The sequence below is a fragment of the Ictalurus furcatus genome, chromosome 23, assembly GCF_023375685.1.
Source record: "Ictalurus furcatus strain D&B chromosome 23, Billie_1.0, whole genome shotgun sequence".
Lineage (NCBI taxonomy): Eukaryota > Metazoa > Chordata > Actinopteri > Siluriformes > Ictaluridae > Ictalurus > Ictalurus furcatus.
The window spans coordinates 13,969,824-13,991,698 of NC_071277.1; the positions used below are offsets into that span (position 1 = coordinate 13,969,824).

General features: G+C 40.5%; 2 protein-coding genes across 7 annotated transcripts in view; one reads left to right on the forward strand and one right to left on the reverse strand.

The window, feature by feature from the left end:
* Positions 1 to 21,113, reverse strand: part of erp44 (endoplasmic reticulum protein 44) — a 23,486-nt gene extending 2,373 nt beyond the window's left edge. The window contains exons 1-10 of one of the 2 annotated variants that reach the window (XM_053611951.1): positions 20,954 to 21,113; positions 11,474 to 11,546; positions 11,347 to 11,386; positions 9,520 to 9,635; positions 6,948 to 7,132; positions 6,698 to 6,813; positions 6,021 to 6,195; positions 5,215 to 5,326; positions 4,719 to 4,860; positions 3,366 to 3,468 (exon numbers count right to left, since the gene is read on the reverse strand). In XM_053611951.1, coding sequence (XP_053467926.1) covers positions 3,366 to 3,468; positions 4,719 to 4,860; positions 5,215 to 5,326; positions 6,021 to 6,195; positions 6,698 to 6,813; positions 6,948 to 7,132; positions 9,520 to 9,635; positions 11,347 to 11,386; positions 11,474 to 11,546; positions 20,954 to 21,010 — 1,119 coding nt within the window. In that variant the 5' untranslated portion in view covers positions 21,011 to 21,113. The remainder of the gene's footprint in view (positions 1 to 3,365; positions 3,469 to 4,718; positions 4,861 to 5,214; positions 5,327 to 6,020; positions 6,196 to 6,697; positions 6,814 to 6,947; positions 7,133 to 9,519; positions 9,636 to 11,346; positions 11,387 to 11,473; positions 11,547 to 20,953) is intronic. The other variant, XM_053611950.1, reaches the window with a different exon arrangement.
* Positions 21,114 to 21,146: 33 nt separating this feature from the next.
* invs (inversin) overlaps positions 21,147 to 21,875 on the forward strand; it is a 48,051-nt gene continuing 47,322 nt past the window's right edge. For all 5 annotated transcript variants that reach the window (XM_053611944.1, XM_053611947.1, XM_053611948.1 and 2 more), the window contains exon 1: positions 21,147 to 21,452. The gene's annotated coding sequence lies outside the window, so the exon portion shown is untranslated. The remainder of the gene's footprint in view (positions 21,453 to 21,875) is intronic.

Genomic DNA, 21,875 nt, shown 5'->3' on the forward strand with positions numbered 1-21,875 from the left:
CAAAGAGGCCAATCTAAATAGCAACAAAAATTCCAGACCAGAAAGGCAGGTTTCCAAACTGGGTTTACATAATACACGTGTTCTGAGACAACGAAATGAAAAATATTGACTATAGCACCTTTAAGACAATAACAGAATAGAGTTTATTTTCTTTATTTGGTTGTTGACTGTATTTAATCTTGACAGGCAACTACAGATAAATAATAACCCAGACATGAAATCTGCATGGCTACTGATTTATCTATCCCTGCATCACTTTATAATTGAATTACTGTACAGGTCTCTCACGATTGGCACATAAAGGACTCTCTGTTCTCAATGCAGACGTCAGCACTAGTTAATAGTGTTAATTATATGAAACCTGCATTAATTCTCTTAGGCTTGACCTATTTTTCCAGAACTGGAAAAAGTCGGACGTCTGAAACTCGTCACACAGTCGACTTTGATCATCGAAAATAACCGGCCAAAATGTCATCTAACGCACCGGCTGTATTAAAGATAGTGACTGATCCTTTTGATGACGGTTCAAACGAGTCCGCTATCTAATGCAGTCACAAAACAAACATATGGAGACTTGTCAGGCAGAAACGCATATGTCTATTAATAAATATGATGAAATGCGGTAGGGTCAGACTCCATTACCCGATCTATCAAAAACAAACACGATTTTCTTATCACTTAATACGTCCATTAAAGCATCTGAATAGCCTGGTTACACACAATTTCCTATATTTAAAATAAATAAAAAAATAAATTGTTGCATGGCTTATTGGCAGTTCAAATCCTGGCGCTAGCTTTCCTCTCTCCCATTCCAGTCAGATAGCATGCAACACGGCCGTTAGCGCTCTCCTGTAAGCGTGTCTAATCCAGGTTTTACACTGCGAGATTACAGCCGTTTTAAGATTATTACTTGTCAAACTTTACGAGACGCTTCCAATAAAATCTTGGCTGAAGTCTAGAACAGACGGTGTGATGATGTGCTCTCAATGTCTGATTACATGATGAAGATTTTCTAATGAGAAATAGTGTTCAAAGTGGGATATTTATTTCTCTCCATTAGCATTAGCTATCTGTACGTTTAGTCATTGCTGATACAGTATTTGTAGCTGTCCAGTAGGCTTGCTGCGATAGTCTGTGTTACAGGTGTTACATGGTGTTTGTGCCGCACAACGATTACATCACTAGCCCACCGCGGCACCGCCCACGCCGTCGTTTCGCCTTTTTATAGTATTAAAAAATCATTGAGTTCAGTTAGAGAACGGAAAAACTGAACGCGTCTGCTCAATTCAGCGTGAGCCGAATGAGTCCGAGTCGCAGCACAGACCAGCAGGAGTCAGATTTCAGTGTTTTCTGATTTCTGCTTTTTTATTTAAACGTTGTGTAATTTGTTGGTTATATTACAGCCTGGTGCAGCCACGCCGTGCCTCCGAGCCGTCTTATTAGTTTCGTTAATAAAAGTTCTGTGTTTAATATGAGCAAGTTAATATTCGTTTCTTATTTATTTGGCTCCACGGTTTTTGCTGATTTTCACAATTTTGTCTACGATAGAAAAATCGCAGTTTGTTGGCGACACAAATTCAGGAACACATAAAGTGGAGAGTTTAACTGGAGGTGTTTGATGCACCAATACATGGTGTTTTCACCATAAACAGATGGCAGTGACCATGAAGAGCGGTTTCATCTTGTTCTGACACTAATAGACAAAAACGTACTGCATGAATGAATTACACGTGAGCATTTGGTTGTTGTTTTTTTTTTTTTTTTGGGTTGCAAGGAGACACCTGATTTCTGGTCAGATGTCTGGTTTTATACGTGATGCGTGACCATGGCGACCGGCAGTCATTCAGGATAGGAAGAAGCATGAAGAAACGTGAAAAGTGCCGAGCTAGCCTTGTCCCTCTCAGATTGGCACGTTTCATAGATAAGGTTGGAAATTGGGGCAAAAATAAAAGTAAATAAATTTCATTCAAATAGTGAAACATTAATGCATTAAAGTAACACAGTGTTAAATGTTGTCGATTAATATCCAAAACCTTATGCAGGCTCAATTACACCACTACATCATTTTCAGTAAAGAATAACCTGCAATAGTAAAGAATGATCTTTACTATTCTATTCTTTACCAATCTTATTGACTAATCTCCCCATTCTTTACCAATCCTATTGACTAATCTCCCCATTCTTTACCAATCCTATTGACTAATCTCCCCATTATTTACCAATCCTATTGACTAATCTCCCCATTATTTACCAATCTTAGTTACTAATCTTACCAGTCTTTACCCATCGGACTCCTCAATACTCAAGAGACTGGCACAGTCATACCGAGCTGAACACTAACCCACTCCCCTTGCAATATTTGCACATTTCTTTATTGACTACCTGCATTTTTGCTGTTACTATATTTCTAAAATTAATTTCTTGTCACTATTATACTCTTTACCTGGCTGCTACTGTAATACCTGCTATGTCCATATATGGTAGCCTATAAGCTGAATACGATGTCATTGTACGTTATGTTTATATTCACAGCATTTTTATTACATTGCTATACTTTTGCACTACCAGTTCAGTATCGTACACTTCCACACTACAACTGTGTTCTGTTCGGCGCTACACTGTCACTTACTGTACCTGTTGTCCTGTTTTAGTAGTTACTGTACTGTCTTATGCTGTTTGCACACGTTTGCACGTGCATTTTATGTAGAATGTGTAGGTCTTATTTAGTTCTGTCTCGTCTCACGTGGTTAGTGTGTTGTTTTATGTACGTTGTTCTGTTTCACTCTGCACTGGACCAGCTGTGTATGATTGAAATGACAATAAAGCCACTTGATTTGATAGTTTTTGAGAGCTTTACTTTTACCGACAGTTGCCCTTGGTTTCTCTGGTTGTGGCATGCTAGTGCGATATCCACGCAAGCTAGCAACAGAGTGTACATAATATCACACACTTCATCATGAACCAGATGACTTCCCTCTAGAGAACAATTCATCTGTGCAGAGCATCACTGTCTCCTCTGTTGCTTTTTAAAAAAAAGTGTTTATAGGCCTTGATGTACTTTCAGAAATGAATATTTAAGGTTGTTGCAGCAGAGTGAATATCAAGTGGCGAAGGGGAACGAACGTGGAAATGAAACGCAGTCAGGGGGAAAAAGAGAAACGTCACCGTCCCTCAGTCCTAGTGGTAGCCACCAAAATCACTTCAGTTCTCATTTGCGTCAATTTGCTCAACTTTGACCCCGCCCACTTTTCTGGCACATTTCTGGCAGCTGTTCACTGTTGGTGTGAGTGAAGTGTTTGTGCTGATGAAACGAACAGATGTAGGTAGTGGACGCAGACTTTTGGAGCCTGTCTGAGTTTCCTGACCTGTCCTGGAGTGCTGTCTGTGGGGTCGGGCCCATGGTGGAACTCTCGATGCAGCTTTCCTGAGTGGAGGTCTAACACAAACTGCCTCAGTTTTCCTGGAACTCTGAAAACACAAAGGAAGAAGAAAAAAAAAAAAAAGGTTTTTGTCTGAAAGCTAGTGAACAGATGAAAATAAACTTGAGGAGCAGCCCTTGTTGATTTGATCAGCGATTGGCTAAGAGCTCAGGAAAGCCGGGCCGTCTCCAAACCCACGCGTCTGTAACGAGATAACGATGTTGTCTTGCCACAGACGCCACGGTAACTCAAGCTCCTGGCCAATCAGCAACATCAAAGTCTGCAGAGAGGTGAGCTGATAACGGTGAGATTGAATAATGGTACGCAGCGATTGTTTATGAAATACAGTGTGTGCTGAATTAGGATGCTTTCTGGAAATGCACTGAATTTAGAGTCCAAACCCGATAACGCTAAAACTCAAAACAAATGAGTTATACATACAGCTGTACTAATAACAAGTGGAACTATGAGAATTATGTTATGATAAAAAAAAATCCAAAATAAATCATAATAATTTAGTATTTAAGCATCTTCTTATAGACCCCCCTTTTCCCTAGAATTTCCAGAAATGTATTCTTGACATTTTCCCAACCGATTTCTTGAGGAATCTCCCTGAGATGCTTTTTAAACAGTATTTAAGGAGTTCCCACCTACGCTGGACACTTATTGGCTGCTTTTCAGAATATTTCTCTCCGAGTCGTCCGTTTTAAAAATATTTTTGTAAATAAAATGTGAGTTTTCTAATGAAAGAAATGAATATGTTGGCATGATTATATTTTTGTCTACAACACCGATTTCAAACATTTAATCATACACCTTCAGATCAAAAGGTTTTTAAGATCATGAGAAACATTTCAGTCGAGTGTCCACAAACTTTTGACCGGATGATTGATTGATATATATATATATATATATATATATATATATATATATATATATAAATAAAGACACTGTTAACTCACATACTGGTTAAATGAATTAAAGTAACTAAAAGTTAAGGCCTAGAGCACTAGGGTGTGTGAGTGTGTGGGTGTGAGAGAGAGAGAGAGAGAGAGAGAGAGAGCACGAGAGAGAGAGAGAGTGAGAGAGAGAGGGCGAGAGAGAGATGGTTTAAGGGTGAAGGCATAATTAGTATTTAATTGCTAAGTATCTGGAGCTGGAGATAACCTGCAAGGAGATGGGGCTGCAATTATTCTCTATATTCCACGTACCAACACACACACACACACACACACACACACATACACACACACCTAATTAATAAGACACTGTGAGAAAGGAAGTGAGACAGCTACTTACGAGAGGTCGTTGAATTCTGGGAAGACGTACATGTGGCGGAAACTGTCTATAGCAATGACGGGGCAGTCGGCAGGAGTCTTCTGTATGTGTAGCAGAGGGTGCCGAAACTTATCGCAGTCAGCATGCAAGAAATTTATAGAGCCTGAGACACACACACACACACACACACACACACATACATACATACATACATACAGTTAGAGATTAGGACATAAACAAGATACTTAGAGCATTATCATCAATATTTGTGACCCAACATCACAGCTACATATCCTATATATTTCGCTCCAGAATTATTGGCACCCTCGAAAGGACGCTCTGTAAATACATTTTAATATTCAAATAGCCATCAGAGTCAATGAACGGACTTTCGGATAACCTCTGAACGAACTGCGTGTCTGTGAACGACCCTAGTGTGTGTGCCGTTCCCTTTCTGAAGCCATGACCTCAGCTGTGTGTGTACCCTTCTCTTTTCATGCCTGTCTTGTGTACACACCCTTCTCAGTGATAAGCTGGCGTGCCACCTCCTGCTGGAACTTCTCTAGACTTTCTGTGTCCTCCTTCTGATGGAAGAGGATCAGGAATGGAATTCCTTCTTCTGTCAGCTCCTAGACACACACACACATGTAACTATATATGTAGTTAAATTCAGTTAATTCAACACATAAATCACATTTTACCACAGATCTTTTCACAGCCTAATACGCAAATCACTGTACATTTGCCCGTTCCAATCAGCCAATCATTTGGCGGCAGCAGCGTAGCGTAATGTTAGCGATACTGGTCCAGTGCGGTCTCAGTGACCGTGGCCTGGTTGCTGGCGCAGGACGTGTGTGTTTCAGTATTTCAGAAACTGGTCTGAGCGGACTGGAGCGCTACAGTAACTCAAATAACCTTTTTTTTTTTTAAACCGTAGTCAGTAGAGAAGCACCTCAGAACACACAACAAGCCAAACCTTCAGGTGGATGAGCTACAACAGCAGAAGACGACACTATGTTCTACTCCTGTCAGCCACGAACAGGAATCTAAAGTTACAGCGAGCACAGCTGCACCAAAACTGGACGGTCGAGCATTGGGGGAAAAAAAGAGCAGGTCATGATGAGCCTCAAACGCTTGAGTTGTACCTGCATGATTTTACGCTTGTTTTTCTTTTTGACCTGCTGCCAGATTGGCTGATTAGATAACTGCATGAATGAACAGAGGTACAGGTGTTCCTAATAATGTGGAAGGTGAGCACCTGTATGTGTAAAAAAAAAAAAAAAAAAAAAAAAAAAAAAATTCCAAAGAGAAAAGAAACTTTACCTCTCCGTTCTCGAAAGTGATCTCTCGGACCAGCGGCACACACTTGTCCTGCACCCACGCGTACGTCAGGTCAAAGTTTGTGAGTGAGCCGAGAAACACCATGTCAGGAACAGTCTCTCCTATTGGCTTATAGATAACGTTATCGCCACTGAACCGCTCAGGCTTAGACACCTCACTGACCGAGACAGAGAGAAAACAAACCAGAGAATAAGTAAGTGTAATGCCTCAACAGGACTCAAAAGCCAAGAATTCAGATCTAGCCTGTGTTGCATTAAGTCTGTCGTTAGGCTCGGCTCTAACAAGACACTGTTGGTCATAATTCCCTTTTGATTGATTTATTTTTTTAACCCTCATCAGCAACAACAAACTACAGGCACAAGATTTCATGAAGGAGCTTGTGCGGTTTATTGTTGCAGCTGTTGGCACTCCTGTGTGAGGTGTGTACATGGAAAGGAGCTAGCTTATGAAAGTTCATAAGCGGCATAAAAGTGTGTAATACTCACCAGGGCTCAAATTGAAAATGCCCTTATTATACTCTTTCGTTAATTGGTCGGAAATATGGAAAAAATAAAGAAAACTGTAAACGAGCGTCGAGCGCTAAGCTTGAGTTTAGGAGACATGCTCAGTTTCTGTCTTACTGCAGTGATTAGGAAGGAAACGGAGATCGGTTTTCTTACTCAAACGCTGCCAGGAAAACGCAGTCATCTCTCAAGATATTGGCCACCCTTTCATACGTGTGGTAGTTCACAGAGTCCTTCTGCTCAAAGTAGCCGACGATGGTTCGCTTAGTCCTCTGAAGGGAGAATGAGAGGGAAAGAAAGAAAAGGGGTGGTCTTGCATGCAAAATAAATGGCACATCTTGGACAATGCAGCTCACTAATACATGTGCATACGTGTGTGTGTGCGCATGTGAGTATGTGCGCTCACATCTACTTTGTTGATTTCCTCCAGGTTGTGGATTTCCGTGATCGGGTCCACTTTCTGTTGCCGGATGAAGTCGGCGATGGCCGACACTGACCTTTGACCTCGATACTCCCTCTTCATCATCATCCCATTTCTGAAGAGCTTCAGGGTTGGGTACTTGCTGATCCTGTAGCGTTGCGCTATATCGGCTAGAAAGAGAAAGCAGGCCGACGTTTATAGAACGCTGCGCTGTGCTGCACGTGCTGTAAAACGAACAGTCCGTTATTAACGCGTTAGTAATTAACAAGGCATTTGAATTCGCTCCGCCCCGGGCATTGTTGGATTCTGAATTCTGCTTGGTCAGAAGGTGAGGATTCGTTTGCATCTCAGAATGCACAATATGTCAAACCTTGATGCGACTGGACTACAACACAGGAAGACCAGATCGGGTTCCTCTCCCGTCAGCCAACAACAGGAACCTGAGGCTGCTGGAGTGAGAATCGCTTGGACTGGGGATAAAAATAAAATATAAAAAAAAAAGACCATGTGACATCGTTCCAATCTTCAAGTGTCTACGTGCCTACTGTAACCTCAGAACTCCTGTTCCTGGCTCACAGGACAGGAACCCGATGTAGTCCTTCTCCTGCTGCAGTGCATCTGTCTCAAGTCGTGCCTTCCGAGATACTTTTCTGCTCACCACAGATCCAAAGAGCGCTTATTTCCGTTCTAGAACCTTCCTGTCTTATCAGTCTCCTCTGACCTTTCTCCCGAACAGGGCGTGTCCTCTCACAGAACTGGCGCTCACTAGATTGTCTGATGTTAACGTTGACTATAGCTGATTAGATAACTGCAACTTTACTGGTGTTCCTAATACATTTGATGATGAGTGTATATACATAGGCAATATACACAAGCCAAAAGGATCACTAGAATAAAACAAGGACACTACCGGTCAAAAGTTTGTGGACACTCGACTGCAATGTTTCTCATGATCTTAAAATCCTTTTGATCTGAAGGTGTATGATTAAATGTTTGAAATCGGTGTTGTAGAAAAAAATATAACTGTGCCGACATATTCATTTCTTACATTAAAAAAACTAACATTTTATTTACAAAATAATTTTTTTTTTAATGGATGACTTGGAGCGAAATATTCCGAAAGGCAGCCGATAAGGAGTCCAGTGCAGGTGTGAACTCCTTTAATACTGTTTAAAAAGCATCTCAGGGAAATTCCTCAAGAAATCGGTCGAGAAAACACCAAGAATACATTTCTGGAAATTTGAGGCAAAAAGGGGGTCTACTTTGAAGATGCTAAAATATTAAATTATTTTAATTTATTATTTTTTTTAATCACAACATAATTCCCATAGTTCCATTTGTGTTGCTCCAGACTTTATTATTATTCTAACATGTGGAGAAAAAAAAGAAAATAATAAAGAATGACTGCGTCTAAACTTTTGACCGGTAGTGTATCTCTCCCTGAAACTGATCAAGAAATATACAGCAGGTGTGACCAACAAAAGCATTTGGGAATAATAAGACACAAAGCTAAAATTCCGGATTTTAACCTCATTTTAATTCGCTGATCTAAAATCTGGAAATTTATATAGGCGACAATGATAACTAGTTATATTTGACCGACGTAAGGCTCAGGCTTTTCACTGCACACTTCCTGCATCCTATGAAACTTTGTTTTTTTAATTAAAGCTCCTTCATCAACCAAATTTAGCACGTTTCCCTTAAATTAAAGAATTACCGAGAATCTTACCGAAACCACAGCCTCTCTAATTTGCCTTTGCTTTCTATTTGATTATTTTTTTTAAATTCAGACGACGGTTGGTTAAAAGTCTGACTGTTTCAGTGGCTTTCAGTATTTCTGGTTGGGCCAGTTTGCAAAGTCATGCGTATATGTTTACCCAGAGCTCTACCACCATTTCTGTGACTTGGTGTTTTGAGACTTGTCAAACGCTTACTTCCTGCAGGAACTCCAGCTTGTGAGTGCACAGAAGTACAAAGATGTGTTTTACATAGAAACCAATCAAACAGTCTGTGTTCTACAGCACTAAAGCAAACTAGGTGCGTTTCCATTCGAGCAGATCGTGGCCGAGTTTAGATTGATTCGAGCGTCGCAGCCTGAAACATGCACTCGTAATGGGTATGGTTCCCAGTGAAGTTACTTGTGTAGTTTAAAAAAAAAAAATAATAAAAACAAAAAATGAACAAAATGAGAAACTGGAAGAGTGAAATGTAGCGGAACAGCAAGTGAGAAAAGAGGAGCAAGACAGAAAAAGCGAGAGTGGAGATGAAAGCTGACCCCATACTGAGGGTTAAATACTCCAAAGCTCATCGGGTGGACCCTAGCTCTGTCTGTCACACATGGACAAACGTGCAGAGACACACACGCTCACGCAGCGGGGAATCTTTGAGCCGCCTTCACTTCACAGAAGATGCAGTTTTGTCATTAAACCATCAAACGCTTTATGGGTCATCAATAATTCTGTTTCATTTATTTTATCTGAAAGGCTAAACTGGTTTTGTGTGTGTGTGTGTGCGCGTGTGTGTTTGTGTGTGTGCGTGCGTGCGTGCGTGTACTCACTATGTTGGTCACAGTCCACACGGGCAAACACCACCTGTGAATGTTCTGGATATTCTTCTCTCACCACATTAGAGGCTTCTTCGAAGATAGGGTGCAGCATTTGACTGAACCGACACCTACACACACACACACACGAGGTTTTGAGCATGAAAAGGAGTTCACAGAGAGAAAAAAAACTAGGTGAAGGATCGTTTCAAAATGCAAATGATTGCACTGAACAACTTATTTCATGGTTACAATATTATGTATGTAGATACAGAAAAAAACTACAACAAAAAAAAACCATGACACCAAGTTCTTTAACAAACACAAACTTGTAATCACGTTCAAGTTTTTGTGGTATGATGAAGCAACTGTGAGCTGGTAATGGCAACTCTGCTTCACACCGAGGTCAGATCTCCGTCCACACCACCCCATCACTGGTTACTTTTTCGAGATCTGAGCACACCATCGTGTTTTACTCCTTACATACGACACTTAAAGAGGGGTATTCTTAAAAGAGGCACGGTGGCGTAGTGGTTTGATGTTTGCCTCGCACTTCCACGGTTGGGGGTTCGAATCCCGTGTGCCTCTGCCCTGTGTGCGGAGTTTGCATGTTCTCCAAGTGCTTTGGGGGTTCCGGGTTCTCCGGTTTCCTCCCCCAGTCCAGAGACATGCTCTGTAGGCTGACTGGCGTTTCCAAATTGTCCGTAGTGTGATTGGCTTGGCGCCCCGTCCAGGGTGTCCCCCGCCTCGTACCCTGGGATAGGTGTAGGATGAGCGTTATGGGAAATGGATGGATGTATCCTTACTCCTAAACCCCAACCAACGACACCAATGTCTTAAGGTTTCAATTATTAAAGAATTATGTTTATATGTATATTTGTGGTGAGGTGTTTTTCCAACTCGGGACACTGAGCAGTCCATGTATGTTGCATTCGCTCGTTTTTCTTATTTTTTTAAATGAAAATGGGGAAATAAGGAAAATAGGAAATGGCAAAATAGGAAATCGATTCATTTATTAATAAAAATAACTAAATTTTTAAAACAAACTGTTTCAACATACAATGTCTTGAAATCAAATATTCATGAATCCAAATATGACCAAAACACCCACTGCAGTGATTTCAGTGACCTTCAAGTACAGGAAGCTATTCTACACTCGGGAATGTTATTCTGTTTTCATAAAAGATACCATTAAAACATTTTTTTAAATGGGATAAACGTGTGCAAAAATACATTTCAGGTGATTAAAATATTCTTCATTTGCAGCACCTGGAAAATCCTGCTGATTTTTTCCAACCTCCGTGGCATCCTCCTTTACAGTCACCCTCTTATGATTCTTAAAAAGGATGTACTGATCCGTTTTAACTGTACATCAGGCACTAAAAGAGATTTTTTTTTCTTTAATCTACCCAGCAATTGCTAATATACATCCGGTCATTAATTCAATCCCAGAAATGACTATTTTTTTTTTGTTGAAAAAAACGAATGAACGCAACGTACACAGACAATGTACTAATTCTAATGTTTCACTTGTTGATCAGTAAGGGCAAATCATAATTTCATTAACTGGCACATAAGCACGAATGTAAAAGCTTCAATGCGCCAGTCCCAACGAGTTAATCCATCCTTGTTAGATCAGCTTTTATTTTAAAAGGCCGACTTTACCTCAACGTCCGACAAGCCTATTTGGGTGTTTTTTTCCCTTCTTCTCTGTTTTATTTTCTGTCATTCCCATTTCTATTTCCTTCAACTCAAATGTAAAAAAACAAACAAACAAAAAACGAAAAGCCTAAGATCAGACAGATGGAAAATTTACCAAAATACACACAGTGCCATACTCACCAGTCTGCATAAAAGTTGACTAAAGCCACTCCAGCATTGTCTGTAGAAGAACACATTTCATTTCAGTTAACCGCTTGCAATAAACTCGTAAACAACACACACACACACAAACGAAACAAGCACTTACTAAGGATGTCGTCAATGTTCCCTGCATCCAGACTGGTGATCTCCCCTCGCCCTGGCGTGTACAGCCCGGTTATCTGTAAAAACCGAACAAACGACACAACATCCAAGCAGGATTAGGACAAAGATTCAGTCTGACTCAGCAGGTGTGTGTATAGAGTTACACTTTATAATAAAATACTTTGCTCGACGTGAAGAACCAGAAACCCCGAGCTGAGAGGAGTGCTCTGATGGAGAACTGTGTTAAAGAGGCACTCAAACACTAAACACTGAAGAGGATTCGGAAGTAAAAAACCGATCAGACTGATCCACTCTTCGACAATTAGACAAATTCACATTAGAACAAAGTATTGTATGTGGCAGAGCTACCAAAAGTATTTAACTCAAAATTTGACCAACTAATTATGTACATTACTACAGACTAGGAAAAATTCCTGAGTACTTGAATCCTTGAGAGGTGACTTTATGGAGCTGAAGTCCTCGAGAAAAAGTCTAACATTTTGGCAGTTCTGGAAAGACCTAGCATCTGTTCACCTTAATATGCCTACTAACCCTATTCTTACGAACAGCCACCGTGTCTCCTCGGTTCATGTGCGTGGTGCAGCAGGTGGTGGGATTCGAAAAAAGTTAGCGATACGAAATATTTTCTTTTGCGAAAGTCGACATGATGTAGAGTTGTGTCTCTGGTTGTTGGACAAGTTTAGCAGAAAATGCTGATGAACGTTATATATCAACAATTCAATTCAATTCGTATAGCACTTTTGACAATGTCTCAAAGTAGCTTTACAGAAACATATAAACACAGGATACAGATTTTAAGTGTGTGAATTTATCCCTATTGAGCAAGGAAAAGGAAAAGATGATATGAGGAAGAAATATTGAGAAGAACCGGACTCAGAAGGGAACCCGTCCTCATCTGAGTAACAACGGATAGTGTGAATGGAAAGGAAAGCTCATTATGGTTTTATATGAAGTCTGTTTTTTGAACTAGTCCACTGTTCACTAAAGGAGACCTGAGTGCAAAATCGTATGTGGTAATTGCAGTCCCAAGACCACAGTAGCAACCGCAGTCCCAGCAACCACAGTGAGAATGTACATGTGGAATTAAGGTCCAAAACCATTTCCATTGTACTTCAAGCGGTACCATCCTCAGCAATCTCCAGACTGCACTGCTTGGAGTCATCCACAGTGGCAGAATGTAGCCTCCAGCATCAACAACCAACAACCTGAACCCACTTGCCCGGGCAACTGGAAATGAAAAACTAACAGTTTGTGCAGGATTGGCCCAAACCAAAAAAAAAATCTTTGTTAACTTTGAAAAAATTGCAAGCTCCTCTGAATATTACAGCGTTTGCTTGATTTCGCGTTCATTTCTGCGATCGCAAAATTGCCAAATGCTGGAGGGACTGATTTGTTTTTAATTAAGTCAAATATGACTTTCTAATCGGACACCATTGAAAACATGAGCTCACCGAAATCTTCACTCGGCTCACGCTTGCCAGCGTGTCTGTCGGACAGCAAACTCGACACGGACCCAGGGGTGTCAAATCCAACCATTTTACAAGTACACCAAATACTAGGACTGGGGAAAAATAATTCTTAGATGCATCGTGAGTCTCTAACAATTCTGCACTGATGCTCGCAAAGCTTTATACGGTCTCACCAGGGTTATAGTGTCAACATTGATCTGAGACACTACAAACATGAACCATACATTCAAAGCATGGACGAATTCCAACACACTCAACTAACACGAACTCGCTATAAACAAGATTCTGCGTTCAACTAAAACTCTGTACTCAGAATTACTGACCTCTGACTAAGAAAAAAAAAAAAAACACCCCCAAAAAACAAAGAAAATGCAGAATTCCTACACAGGAACTTGGGACGGTTTACTCAACTCCGAGTTCAGCAAGTGACATCAAATCAACATGCCTGCGCACAGCATGGACAGAACACAATGTGGCACTTTTTCCAAGTTCCAAGGAGTATTCCAACAACTTATTTATATGTAAAAAGTGTTGAACATCTGCATCAAATGAAAAAGAGACAAATACTGCAGCCCAGTATGAGTTTCTCACTGACTATGTTTACATGGACAGCAGTAATCTAATTACTGACCTAATTCTGAATAAGACAATATTGTGATTAAGGTGTTTACATGAGTCGCATTTTGTTCCCTCCAGAATTTCACACATCAACATACAGTTGGTCTTTGTTATGGTACCGTAAACAGTTTTGGGTGTTTATATTTTTAATTTTACGAAAGCTTCATGTGCAGTTAATTATTTGTCATGCTATATGTGCAAATAGACGACTGCTTGAAGCTGTGGGCTGCATCCCAAAACCGCGTACTTACCGTCTATATATAGTAGCTGAAATACATGTATTTCACCTACTATATAGTAGGTAAGTACGCGGTTTGGGACGCAGCCGTGCGCTCTTGTTTGGCATAAAACGGTTGAGCACTGCCGTGTGTGATCGTGTCCTGTCGCAAAATGCGGTGAAAACTCTCACATGACGTTAATAGTGTGATTAAGGTAAGATAATCAATAATCTCTGTTTACATGCTAGTTTCTTAATCAGAGTCTTAATCGGGTTAATATCGGATTATTGTTGTCCATGTAAACGTACTGAATGACTCGTCCACTGATTTCAGAGACGCTTTACCACAACAGATTCATCATCTCACTCATTTCAGTAACCGCTTTATCCTGAGTCATGGTGGATCGGCAGCTTATCCCAGCAGCACTGGGAGTGTGGCATTCGTTTTGATGGAAATTATACATACTTTCCCCACGTGCATACCTGGACCAAAGACCACTGGATTTAACATCATCTGATCCAAATTACTGATGAATATTTACAGAAAAAACAGTCATGCAGAAACTTTGAGGTTACCTGCTCTATTCATTCAGTGGGGTTTGCATGAGAAGCATCCACTGCATTCTACCACACTTTCACTAACCGTCACTGGAAATATCCCCGCTGATGGAGATCCCCCCCGCTGGTGGTATCCTAGCGGCAACTACCTGACCTATGATGTCATCACTGACCTGATGCCCTTTGCTGTAGGTGAGGAAAGTCCACGAGAAATCCTGAGGTTGTGTGTGACATCGTTGCATCATGCTCACCAAAATGGAAGTAAGGCAAACCAACTCTGCTCTGTTGTATTCTGTGTGATAGTTCATTTTCTCATGAAGGCGTGTTAAGCATCCGTTAAGTAATGTTGCCGGAAGACTCGTGCAGTAAATATGATCTGCACAATTTGCAGGCGTCTTCATGATGTACGCATGCTTCTCACGCCAAAAATTCCAAGTCTACTACATACACCTCATCTGAATACAAATGGATTATTCTGACCTTTGTTGTAGGGCTTGACCAAACCATGTACGTGTTTTGTTTTTTTCCATAATGAAGAAAAAGTAGCAAAACAGGTCATAGCGCAATCTTATTGACATTTTAATTCAGGCTATATATTTCCTGGGGTTATTTCTACTAGTCGTTTTATAGAAGGTAAAATACGGCATAATGTTTCCAGACACATGCATGCACAGTCCGTTAAAGGGGTCATATATATGATTTTTAAATGTTTTAAACGTTAATTATGTTATTTATTGGGTGTAATAAAATAGGTTAATATGCTTTAATGTAAAAAAAAAAAAAAAACAGAAAAAAAACGCATTATTTGTGAAATACTGTACATTATTGAAGTACCTCTATTCCCAGGCTGCCTGAAACGCACACATTTCCTTCCGAGAGGCCCGGAGTGCTCTGATTGGCCAGCTGACCCGTTGCGTTGTGATTGGCCAAGTAACGCTTGTGTGTGTCGGAAAAGTAACGCCCCTTAGCTTTAGCTGTAGCCTCCAAAGCTTCTAAAGCAATTCTAAGCTCCTAAGCAACTTGTCGTCGCTTTTATTGTATCAGTTCGATCTCGATTCAGAAAATGCGGACGATCACGCGGAAGAAAGTTTGCAAGTAGTACTGGATCAGAACACTTCACAGTGGTAAGATTTTATTTTGTAATTCTCTTATCTTTCAGATACGATATAAATCCTGACTCCATCGGCAGGGCTAACTCGGCTGTACACAGCTGTTCTACATAGGTACTCGTGCAAATATACCTTTGGAAAGCTAGGATTCTTGTGATTCAGTTGATATAAACCGTTTCAAGATACAACCACAACAGCAGCTACAATCAAGGTCTCCGTCAGACCACCAACATACAAACAAACACTTAAAGAAAACTTTAGCTAGCACGTCAGCAGAGGTCTACAACTGAGCCACAACACAAAACTCCTCATTTGAACTGACAATAGCAGATCATTCAGAAAATAATCAAACACACTTACAGGTTCTGATTCAGAAGCACAAGATTGTCCAAGCAAAGTGGGAATCATCCCAGTTTTCAGGAGTAGCCCATGTGTGTAACCTGCCACGTTCTCGGCCGGGTTCAGGAAGTCGTCCTTCGTAAAATACGCTGTGCACAAGCAAACGTTTGGGTCGTACTGCTCAGGAACAGCACGATAAATATGCAGTTGCTTTCGCACTGAAACACACAGCGTCTCCACGGCATGGCGCCTGAATTCACTGAAGCCCTACTTCTCATGTAAAAGTGTTTAAAATCAGTACAGCGTGATGGATGAACTCCATACCTTTAGAAGGACCAGCAATACCGGATCTGCTACTTGAAAGCCAGCATGTTGTAGTGTCATTTATCCTGATATTATCATAGTGATATCTGTGGTACTGTCCAACAATATAGATTTGCATGCATGTACGAATACAGCCTGTTATAACATTTCATAAAACGTTGCCTTACACTTTTCATCAAACTTCCTCCCTGTGGCAAAAGATCATTTGAATGAATTTGTCATCACACGGGTCCCTGTTCTAGGTCTGTTCTTGTTCATTTTAAATAGAAAACACAATATTGTTTCTCATGCACAGATAATATCGAAGCGACAGCCACTCAAGAATATTTCATCCAATGTTCTACCTCATTGTAGTTATGGTTATCTGTAAATGTTTGCCGTTTACTACTACTGCAATGCTGCAGGGGATCAATAAAGTGAGTATACACCCATCCATCCACCCACTCATCCATCCATACACCTGCCCACCTACCCATCCGACCGCCCATCCATCCATACACCCACCCGCCCATCCATCCAACCACCCACCCATCCATCCATCCATCCACCCACCTATCTGCCCACCCATCCATCCATCCACACACCCACCCACCCTCCACCAATTTATCCATCCATCCACCAATTCATCCATACATCCACCCACCCATCCATCCATACATCCACCCACTCACCCATCCATCCACCAATCCATCCATCCACACACTCACCAATCCATACACCCACCAAACCATCCATCCACACACCCACCAAACCATCCATCCATTAAGCCATACAACCACCAAACCATCCATCCATCCATCCATCCATACACCCACCATTCCATCCATCCACCCACCTATCTGCCCACCCATCCATCCATCCACACACCCACCCACCCTCCACCAATTTATCCATCCATCCACCAATTCATCCATACATCCACCCACCCTTCTACACATCCACCCACCCATCCATCCATACATCCACCCACTCACCCATCCATCCACCAATCCATCCATCCACACACTCACCAATCCATACACCCACCAAACCATCCATCCACACACCCACCAAACCATCCATCCATTAAGCCATACAACCACCAAACCATCCATCCATCCATCCATACACCCACCATTCCATCCATCCACCTTTCCATCCACCAAACCATCCATCCATACACCCACCAAACCATCCATCCAGCCAGCCATACACCCACCAAACCATCCATCCATCCATCAATACACCCACTCACCCATCTATCCATAGATAGATACATCCACCCACCACGTGGTAGGTTTACTGACCATTGAGTAGAAGTAGCAGACCATTCATAATACTGCAAGTTAGGACTGGGTTATATTTCTACATAATATCGTTATCGTGATAAATGATTACATGATACACTTTTCTGAGATATCGTTGATATGGTGATGTATTTAATCATTACAAATTAAATGGTACTGAGTGGATGCTCTTGATTTAACGTAATTAAAAAAAAAAAACAATCTTTGCCTTTGAAGGCATTAAAGAAAAGTACAGTCAAAGTCAGTTTAACATTTTTAAACTTTATTTTACTAATGTGTGATACACATCATGTAGAAATGTCCTCAAGTATTTGATAAGTATATAATATTTTTGTCATATCACCCAGCCCTACAGCAAGTGATTTAAAATGACCATAATTAAAAGTGAGGGACCACATTTCTCCGATATCCAACACCACAGTAAATGGTTTCAGCTGGGTTAAAATAAAAAACAACAAAAAAAAAGATGTGTCTTATCTATAATCTAAACTCTGGCGAAATTAAACGGAGGAGAAAAATTAAATAAAGGAGCGCAGAATGGATGAAACGTGTACTGCCATCCTGAATAACAAACTTCCCTAAGGAAATAGATTATATTTGCTTAGGGATAGGTCACAAACCTTCGTAAAACATTTTTTGAGCACACACGCAGAACTATAATGCTACATTACCTGATTACAATTGCAAAACAGGTCAGTATCGTCACCTAAGATCTATGTGAAGCGGGGCGAAGCGTCTCGGTGTGTTTCTAACATGATAGTGAGCCCAGTGACCCTGTAAAAAAGAATCTAACTCACCATAATAACATATTTAAACACGTACACAGACAGTCCGCAAGCCATATGGCAAGCACAGCCATACTGTTGGCAGCCACTGAACAGCACTGCTTAAAATCGTCAACTAATCTCACTCCTACTGTCAGCAAAACATAACAGAAGTACAAACGAGCCAATTCCAAGATTAATCCACAATCCACACAATACGGCATGCTGCCATACTTAGACCTCCCAAAGATCCTGGCATAACGAGAAGAGCAACACCAACTGCCACAATAGACATAACAGATGAGGGAATATATAATAAAGAAGCCTAATGGACTGTTTGCGAAACCTACATGAGTTGAACCATTGCGTTATAACAATGGCATCCTGATACTTGTACTCTCATTCCGTTGACGCTGAGTTCTCAGAGCACGATGTTCATAAGTCATACTGAAGATTTAACATGATACCTCGACTCGCTTTGCTATTGTTCAAGCAGAATAAAAGCAAAGCGAGTCGGAAAATACTTTCACTATCACAATTATCTGTGATAAATGTAGCAACGGATGAGGAGGAAGAACTGTTTTTACGTGGCTCAGAAAACCAGTTTGGAAAACTCTGTTACGGGCCAGAATGCAAGTCGGTCATTTTATAGACACTCCCTCACATCCCTTCACTCCACCCCTAACTATGCTAACACGATAATATCGCAGCTTAGCGCTCATAAGAGCTTATTACAAAGAAAAAACGGACTGCAGCGGCAGTCGTCATCATTCTAAAAAATCATTATAAGCCGGATTTTGCGTGTATATAGTGCACTTGAATGTGAAGTCATGAGTCCTTGCTGGTGCTGTAGGATCTGAGGGTGAAGCTTTGTGTTCATGGGTGGGAAAAGGGGGTGGGCTTAAGGAGCAAGGGGAAAAAAAATGATTCAAATCTTTTTCAGCTCCACCTACTTAATCGTTAGAGAACTAATCTTGAAACCTTTCATTAAAAAATGAACAACGTTTAAAGCACATTTCATATATATATATATATATATATATATATATATATATATATATACACACACACACACACACACACAAGTCTAAACAGTCTATACAGGCACATGCAAAGAAATGCTGGAGAGCAAAGATGCCTTCAAAAATAATTAAATAGTGAAATTGAACGTTTCTAAATTATCAAATACTACAAAATATACAAAATATCATAAATGAAACAAAGTCAATATTTGGTGCGATGACCCTTTGCTTTAAAATAAAATTGCAGTCTCGGGTACAACTGGTGCAGTTTTATAAGGAAATGAGCTGGTAAGTTCTACTGGGCATCTTACAGAACCAGACACAGTTCTTCTGGAGACTCTGACGTTCGCTCTCACTTTTTATTTTACAGTAAAACAAAGCAGCCTTCATTATGTTGGGGTTGTTTTTTTTTGGGTCTGAAAAATGGTATTTTACATAATATGCTGCTTTCTTTATTGACATACAAATTTGTGCTGGAAAACTAATGTTTGGAAATCTACAGTATTTTTGTACTGACTCGATAATGTAGAAGTCATAAAATAAAAATATACAACAAAGTTTGTACTGAAAAAAATTATAGACTTTTGCACAGTACTACACAGTAGATAGATAGACAGTGTTTTTATCCACTGCTTCTAATGTGTGTACAGCTATTTTATAATCATCAAAATATTTTTATTACTATTATTTATATAATAACATTTAATTTTACGAGCTTCCTGTCCTGGCAGCGAGGCCTGTGTTACCTTCACATCACTCTAAGAACAGCGCAGCACTTCAAACTAGTTCCGGGTTGCCAGCCAATAGGATTAGGCCACAACAGAGAAATCGACCAATCAGGTGTTTTCCTGCCGAAGAGACTGTAAGGCAACGGAATGCATCCCAAAATAACTCCATAAACTTGGGTTAAGTTAAACACCACATTCGGTGGTTAAGACGAAAAAGCCTAAAGCGGCCAGTTAAATGCTTATCTTTGCTAAATGACGCTCAAATAAATAGAGAACTTCCTGACATGATATTTCTGTATTGAAGCATTGTTTTACATTTTTCTTAAATAAACTCCTGTTTATTTTTTTACACACTGAACACCAAAACACCCGAATGTTACGGCACATAAATTACCGTAATAACCACAAATGAACGCGGTTTTATTTCCACACATCAGTAACTGTAAACAGGCTTGATTTAGCCAGAGGAGCGACTTTATTATCATGAAAACAGCTCCAATGTACCACGAGATTACTTGCATTCACTTATAGCTACAAAACTAACAGAACTTGTAAAAAAGAAATAAAAAGGTTTTAGAAACAATGCAGCGTTCACAAAGCTTCACTGTGAGCCAATAATATGGATAGATAAGAGATACAGTCAGCCAGCTAGTTCACTGTTTGCAAAATTAAATATCTTGCCACGTTGAGTTACTTGCCGGATGTCTTAATAATACTTAGAAAAGTAACCGGTCATGCTAAGTAGCTACATCACTCAGATCAATGCACACACAACTAGCCGGCTTAGAACTGAACTGCCCATTAGGCTTACTTCATACTCAAATTACACACGCTATATAAAATCACTAACATTAGTTTGTACCTATGATATATCCATAACTTCTGTTTGCAACGCCCTGTTTAAATCTCATGACATGCACTTAACTCCTGGCTAGCGTTCCATGCTAACTGGCTAGCTCGCTAGCATAACTTCTAGTGCAAAAGAAGTCCCAGGGATGCTAAAGTGCACACAGATGCACGAGCGCTTACCAGTAGTATGGTAAAATAGCGGAGTTCAGAGGCGGGCGTGAATGAAGTTAATTTCATTGTACAGTGGCGTTTGGTTGGGATTATGATGTTAAATGGTTCCAGTCTCTCGACACCACCTCCTCTCCTCTGCTGCAAAAGGAAACGACGGACAGTACACCGAGCCGAATCCCGGAACTTCAGGGAATTCCGGATGTCCACACATGCATTATGGGAAATGTAGTTTATTAAACCTGATTCCGTATTCAATAAGGCAGCATGTGAACTACAAATCCAAATCTACTCCACACACGGAACTCGCATTTCTTCGGTACTTGTAGTTTTTCTAAAATGCTCCAGATGTGTTTGCAGTATGGGGGGAGAAAAAAAGTTTTAGCGGTCTGTTTTTAGCCCAAATCCTACCGAAAAGGGCTAAAGCAATGAAGGAAGTGTGAATGTTTTTACAGTGCGCGCGATGATGCGTGCAGTCACATAAAGCTACTCGGGTTTCATCTTGAATGAGGTAAGTTGCATCACCTTTCAGGCTACAGAGAAACTCGTGCTGTGTTTTCTTTTCTGGAAAATCTGGCATCCGTGTGAGTTATTAGCCATGAGTATACACATTACACAAGATGAACCAGGAAACGATGCGCTTTCCAAACTGAGCTCGAGCGACCTTCTTTATTGACAGTACAACAGTGTCGTTAAAACGTGGTGTAACTTTAGTGAATCAGTGTTTACTGAGCTGCAGTGATACATTACTAATTTCCCTCCAGATGCCGTGATTTGCATCTGAAATTGTGTGCTCTGACAGTTCAGAATGACTTTTTATGATACAGTTGTGCCCAAAAGTTTGCATACCCCTTGCAGAATCTATTAAATCTTAATACTGTTAACAAAATAAGAGGGATCATAAACATCTCGTTTGTTTTTTTTTTATTTAGTA